This window comes from Carlito syrichta, unplaced genomic scaffold, assembly GCF_000164805.1.
Source record: "Carlito syrichta isolate Samal-C Ts95f unplaced genomic scaffold, Tarsius_syrichta-2.0.1 Scaffold287778, whole genome shotgun sequence".
NCBI classification, from domain to species: Eukaryota; Metazoa; Chordata; class Mammalia; order Primates; family Tarsiidae; genus Carlito; species Carlito syrichta.
This window is the reverse complement of record NW_007231874.1, coordinates 26711-34114: the sequence shown is the minus strand read 5'-3', so window position 1 is coordinate 34114 and position 7404 is coordinate 26711. Positions and strand designations below refer to the sequence as shown.

The window sequence follows — 7404 nt, the reverse complement described above, 5'->3', positions numbered from 1 at the left end:
GCTGATTTTTTGATTTATTGTAGAGATGAGGTCTCGCTGCCCAGGCGGGTCTCGAACCCGCAGGCTCAGGCAATCCACTCACCTCAGCCTTCCAAAGGCGCGGGATTACAGGCTGAGCCACCAAGCCCGGCGAAACAAATTTTTATACGGTCTTACTATGAAACACACAACAGTGAAAAAGAATAAACTATAGCTACTTAACATTGATAAATCTCAGTAACATAATGATGTATCCAAAAAGCAAACACTAGATGACAACATATAGAATGATACTGTTTTTAAATTAAAAGACAATACTACTAAACAATCTATTAGTTAGACAAACCTATATGTGATAAAACCAACTTAGAAACCCACAAAGGAATAAAAATTGAAATCCAAAAAAGTGGTTATGTCTGATGTGGACATAAAAGGATGGATAAAGAAGAAACACTTAAGCAGAAGAAAGTCAGTAAAATTCTAGTTCTTATACTGGGGACGGATAATTGCATTTTTAAAATATGTTAATAAAAACTAAATAAAAAACAAAATATCATAACTAAGAATTTCAAATGTTTTATAAGTTTTATCTGTCATGTATTGTAAAGAGGTACCAAATCATATGTAAATAGGCTTAATGCCTTAGAAATTTCAGTGAATCAATAAAGTAACTATTAAAAAATTCAGTGCAAGTTCAATTCTTAAAACTTTTATATACCAATTCCCTATATATATTTTTTTAAATGTAAAGAAATGAAAGGGCTTTACAATACCTGATTTCCATGAAGGTCCAAGACATCTAAGCTCTTTAGATTTTCCAGATTTGAGATTTTCTTGATTCTGAAAATCAGAAGAGCAGAATAGAGATATGAATAAAAATAAAAATAAACAGTTCTTCTTAAACCACTGCATGCTGCATGCAAAGGTGTAAAGGTGTAACATTTTAATTTACAATCTCTCTCTTTCTCTTTCTCTCTCTCTCTCTAAAATATGGCATATATATTAAATAATAGTATATTCCTCTTTGATTTATTATAATTTAAAAACCATTGGAGGAAGATAGCTTAATATCATATCTTTGAAAAAGAGCAATTCTGCTTCTGAGAACCATAGGTCGAGGCACTTCAAGGCAGTTTCCTTCACCCTGGAATACAACCTATGCTCCCTACTTCTGCCTACCAGGCACTAGACTACCTGGCTGCTGACATTTCCACCAGCCTCACCAGGCTGATTCACTTGCTGTGCGCCAGCCATAGGGGAATATTGCTGTAGCCCTAACCTGACAAGTTCATTTCTACCTTAGGGCACTTACCCTTGCTGTTCCTTGTGCTTTAACAGTCTTCCTCAAAAGTTCTTGATTTCCCTCTTCACATTATTCAAGTCTCAGCTCGAATACCATCTGAGAGCTGTCTCTAGGTCACCCTATGTACAAGAACTTCTCCTCCCTATCTTCACTACTCTCTCCTTTCTCTGCTTTAATTGACTTCACAGCATCTAGCATTGCCTCAAATTGAATACTTTTTTATGATCTGTCTTGCCAAACCAAAATGTGAGCTTCAAGAGGGCAGTGATTTTGACATGTTCTCTATTCCCAGCACTCACAGCAGTATCTAGTACCAAGCAGGCACCCAATGGACATTTGTTAATGAATGAATGAACATACTAACTAAATAGATACATTTTAAGCTTAGAGGTATGTATAATAGGATTATTTATTGCAGAGACATTGCATACCATCTAAATGCTTTCTACTGGACTTGCTCAGTTTGTAAAACACTTACATGTATTTGAAATTTTTGACTTGTCAGATGGGAATAACAAAGAAAAAGGACAAAAAAGAAAGTTCATGCAACCCATCTTTATCATCATATAGTTATTGCTATTGATTTCTGCTGTCACTGTTTACCTCAAAGACCATTTCTAAATGTTTCCAGGACCTGGATTACCCATTGACTAACACACACACACACACACACACACACACACACACACACACACACGCTTATCACCATGTAAGCATAATGTAAAATTAAACTTCATGAATTTCTGTCTCCACTTGACCTCAGTCATCTTCCATCACTGCCAAAGCAAAAATTATATTACCACAAACCTACTCAAAACAATTTAATTGATAAAAACACATATCATATCCCCATCATGTATCACCCCTGTGTGGTTGGAGTTCTTCCTCACTACCTTATCATACACATACTACATTTCCTTATGACCACAACCTCCTTGTCAGTCTTCTCTCTCTCGTCATCACACTGACAGAATCCCCTCTCTTTCTAGAAAGTACCCTACCCCTGAGGGCCTCCATCTCGCTCCATCTAAACCATTAGCATTCTCTAGACCATGGGAATCCTGCATTAGCCTCCATCTGAGCCAAGCATTTAATTCTATCCTATCTACTATCTAAATCTCTCAAATAGCCAAACTAATACCACAACAGATGGAAAAACAGAAAACTTTCAATAAAATTATTCTTCAGTCTGCTTTGCTCTTGAAATGCCTAGATTCAAGGTACTAAATCCAGTTGGAGAAAACAAGTATCCTAATAATATGGCTTAGGACAGAGTCCTGCTTCCTAATAGCAAACTGACCTCAGGTTTATTAGAGAAACCTTTTATTCAATTCCTTTATACTCCCAAGCTCATGTTCCCTAAAACAGTAGTCCGCAAATATCTATGCGTATCAGATCCATCAGGAGGGCTTGCTAATACACTGACTTGCTATCCATTTCTCTTATCCTGTTTGGAACCAGCTTTGTCATCCTGCTGGCTCCCACATTATCAAGTTAATTACAACATTGGTTTGTGATTACTATCTATTTGTCTAAGAATTATATTTTTAATATTTTGCAAAATACACACCAGGTATAATGAAGACTGTCTCAGCCCAAAGACCTCTGATTTAGAGAATCAATGTAGTCTGTTTCTGTGTTTATCAGAAACCCTGAGCACCTTTAAGGTACTTCAATCACAGAAACTGTCATGTACAACATGTCTTCCAGAGAGTTCCACCAGGGCCTCACATACTGGTTTCCGATATGTTGTGACTGCAAGCATTCTTTTATATTTGACACAGAGCGGCTTTATGAGTTTCACTTCAGGTTCTGATGGCTCAGGTGAACAGGAAGAAAAATAGACAAACCCAAGACCAGCCAAACATTTCACTGTCTCATTCTCAGGAGTTGCCTTTGCCATAAATTTTCTCTCCATCTCCACACCTAAAATGCCCTAAAAATTCATCCAATTCTAAATAATTCAAAGGCAGATGAAGGCATCAGTTGGCCTAGGAGGCCACTGGTCAGATTAGGTACTGAGCGAGGAATTCGCAGAATCCTAGTTAGTACCCAAATAGTTGATAATTTTTATATGAACACCAATGTAACCTGAAAGACTTTTTAAAAAAAGAAGTTCTTCCATTGAATGGAAACTAAAACTAGGAAAAGACTAGGCTCTCCCATCACTTCAGAAGCTACAGATCTCTAGGGATATATCACAGCCTTCTCTGCAGGCCATATTATGGTACTGACACCTCACTACAGCACCTGTAAGAAGGCTCAACTTTTCAGGTGTCAGAGACAAATCCTTAAACCTCAGGGAGTCAAAAGGAAAGGAACAGAGCATCTTCATCTGGTGAAGAGTTTTGACTCTAGAATCTCGGGTGATCAGAAGAAAATGCAGAGTTCTGTTCGTTAGCCTGTAATAATGAGGGCACCAGAAGACTGAATAAACAGGGATACAGAAGGCAGAAAAATTAGAGGGCAGGAACTTCTACAGCAAAATGGGACTGGGAGTTCTTTGGTATCAGTGTCAGCTTCACATACGGAATCTGAATGGGGTCTTTCTAGCTTTAGAGTAGGACTGTTCCACTGCCTTCACCCAAGAGGCATGTGGCTGCCCTGGATTTCCACGCCCGGCTCCAATGCCTTGTGCTAAAAGACAGACGTATAGGAGAGAGCAACATTTCTGAACTTTACCAGCAGGGGGCAAGCAGTCATCCAAGACATACACAAGAGGAGATCAGGCAGTGGATGTGCCTCCTGCCACACCAGCCTCTCCTCTGGGTTAGCCTGATGCTAACAAAAGCCCTGCCTCAGGATAGACTCGCATCTTCAAAGCTCACAGGCTCCTGCTGCGACAGTCAGCTGGCTGGAAAGCTCTTAGTATTTGCTTTACGAATCAGATTTGCATTTTACTGATACTTCAGAAATGCAACTAGAAGAATGTGGAAAATTATCTTCTGACCCTCCCCTTTTAAAAATTCAAAACACAAATAGTTCTAGAACTGTTCAACAGCTATTTTCTTTATATGAAAAATAATATAAAATGTTACCAAAAATAAACAAATAAACAAAAAGATAAAGGAAGAGAAAGGTCTTTAGTTCACCAAGGTAAGAATATAGTAAAAAAGTATTTGGTCCCTTACAGTTGAAAAAGCAAGAAGACTTTTTTTTTTTCTTTTTTTTGAGTTGGAGTCTCACTCCATGCCCAGACTGGAGTGCAGGGGCATGCTCTCGGGCACCGCAGCCTTAACCTGCTGGGCTCCGGAGATCCTTCCGCCTCAGCCTTCCAAGTAGCTGGAACTACAGGCACGCACTACCACGTCTGGCTAATTTTTTGGTTTATTGTAGAGATGAGGTCTTGCCAAGTTGCCCAGGCGGGTCTCCAACCCGCAGGCTCAGGCAATCCACTCACCTCAGCCTCCCAAAGCGCAGGATTACAAAGAGACTTTAAATAAGGTCAGATAGACAGGTGCCTTTAAGGCACAAGTTTTCAAAAAACAAAACAAAAAACTTTAAAAGGTTATCTCTGAGAAGCCAGAGAAGCTAAAAAGTGGAAGTAGGAAGAGAAAGATGGAGAGATGATTTTAAAAGGTAGGACCCAGAAGCAGGAATTAAATACTATGTTTAAAATCAGACCAGAGATTTAAATTATCACTACAAGTCTGAGCAACACAGCGAGACTCAGTCTCTTAAAAAAATGCTTTAAATAAAAAAAATTAGCTGGATGTAGTGGCCCCTGTAGTTCTGAGATATGAATAGTGCTGGTGGTAGCAGGAGAATGGAGGCCATTGATGGAGGCCACCAGGCAGCCATTAATAAATCACATAACTCACAAGAAAAGGACCTGCTCATCAGAGGCTCCAGAATCTTGTCAAGAACCTGAATACTGGGCTGAGGCTGAGGGTCTCACCTGACTCAGGAGACCCTCCCTAACCTGCCAATATCAGTTTTAAGTACTTGGGAGGCTAAGGCAGGAGAACTACTTAAAGCCAATAGTTTGAGGCTGCAGTAAGCAATAATCAGGCCATTGCACTCCAGCCTGGGTGACAGAGTGAGAGCCTATCTCTAAAACTAAATAATAATAAAAATATTACTAGAAAACATCTTAACTCAAGCACTAAAAGAAGTGAATAAAGGCAACAGTATTAAAAAAGAAATGTAACCTAGACAAAGAACTCAGTAACTCAGGATAAGAAACTAGGAAAGAGATCTCTGAGAGAGCTAACAGAGAGCACCAAAAGGGAATGGCCTTACTAACATGAAAAGTGATCCTCCCTCTCCACCTCCCTCGGTGAGCTGCACCGGTGGTATGCTCCTACCGTGAAGAGTGTGTATATAGCTGACTTTGCAAAAACCACTTTACCTTTCAATTTCCTCATCTGTCAAATGAGAACACTGATCTCTGAGGTCACTTCAAGCACTTATACTCTATGGTTCTATAATCCCTTTCTTATGAATTGGATATTTGACCCCTCCTTTGATCCATAATGGCAGTGGGGCCTAATGGGAGGTTTTTTTGGTCATGAGGGCAGATCTCTCATGGATAGATTAATGCCCTTTCTTTTGGGGTTAAGGGCAGGAAGGGGTGGGCAGTGAATGAATTCTCTAGTTCCCACCAGAGCTGGCTGTTCAAAGATACTAGTTGGTGTCTCTCTCTGTCTCTCTCTCTCTGTCTTCCTCTTTCACCATGCGATCTCTGCATACATCTGCTCCTGTTCACACTCTACCATGAGTGGAAGCAGCCTGAAGCCCTCACTAGAATACACCTATTTTCTCTATAAATCAATCAGTCTCAGATAGTCTTTTATTACATCACAAACAGAATAAGACACCCTCAAATTTCTTCATACTACATAATGCCTAGTTTAACACTTGAACTAACTGTGGGTAATAAACTCCACTGATGAGAAATTTCAGAGAAGCCATGGAAGACAGGCAAGAGACTAGGAGTCTCGGTCATGATCTTGGAAAGAGTATATTATGATTGGATAGTGGGAATAAAGACTGTTGAATAGACTTGGAACATAATAACTCAAAATATGGCACCTTGACATACTGAGTAAATGAAGCTGAAGAAAACTCCAAAACCACAAAAACAAGGTCACTCTCTGACCATCTCCCACCTTCTTTCCCTGTGGTCATAAAAAGAATTCTCATGTACCTCTCTTGAAAGTAGGTCATAAGACTCTCATTCCAGAGGAATCCTACCCTATACCCCCAAAAGAAATGAAGACACAGATGCCAAGAAGGCTAAAAACAGACCTTGCTAAGTTCCTCCAGTCTGCTCCCATGAGAACATACCCCCTTTGTCCAATCATCCTTCTATAAGGCTGTCCACTTGTCATCAAACCTAAACATAAAAATAGTTCTCCCCAGTTCTTTGGATGTTCCCTTCTTAGAACTCCCAGGCCATGTAAAACTTATATTCAATAAATGTGTTATGGTTTTCTCTTGTTAATCTGTCTTGTGCTGGGTGAGGAAAAGGTATTACTTTTTTCTACCCTACAAGAAGCAATTTAGCCGGGCTCGGTGGCTCAGCCTGTAATCCCGTGCCTTTGGGAGGCTGAGGTGAGTGGATTGCGTGAGCCCATGGGTTCGAGACCCGCCTGGGCAACTTGGCGAGACCTCATCGCTACACTAAATTAAAAAAAATCAGCCAGGCGTGGTAGTGTGCGCTTGTAGTTCCAGCTACTTGAAAGGCTGAGTGGAAGGATCACTGGAGCCCAGCAGGTCAAGGCTGCCGTGGCCGGGAGCGGCCACTGCACTCCAGTCTGGGCGACAGAGTGAGACTCCAACTCAAAAAAAAAACAAACCAGAAACAATCTAGACCCATGCTGGGGAGGGAGAGGGAAGAAAAGAGGGGGAAGGGAAACCTACCCAGGTCTATTGCTATATCTAAACTTCATCATCTGAAAAGATGAAAATCATTTTTGGATTTTGCTAAACAGATCTTTTTTGCAGGTACTGCAAAAACTGTCCAATAAAACAGAATGAAAAATTGTGAACAAATCTCAAGGAAATGAGTTAGGAACTGTGTAGCTGCACTGCATATAAAAAGAAATGGGGAGGTGGGCTCGGTGGCTCAGCCTGTAATCCCGCGCCTTTGGGAGGCTGAGGTGAGTGAATTGCCTGAG

At 40.3% G+C, this 7404-nt stretch overlaps 1 protein-coding gene across 5 annotated transcripts in view; it reads right to left on the bottom strand.

Annotated features, from left to right (window-relative positions):
• The window catches only part of LRRC49 (leucine rich repeat containing 49), a 129001-nt gene that overhangs the window by 108307 nt on the left and 13290 nt on the right, over positions 1-7404 (bottom strand). For all 5 annotated transcript variants that reach the window (XM_021709954.1, XM_021709950.1, XM_021709952.1 and 2 more), the window contains one exon: positions 753-819. In XM_021709954.1, the coding sequence (XP_021565629.1) occupies positions 753-819 (67 nt within the window). The remainder of the gene's footprint in view (positions 1-752; positions 820-7404) is intronic.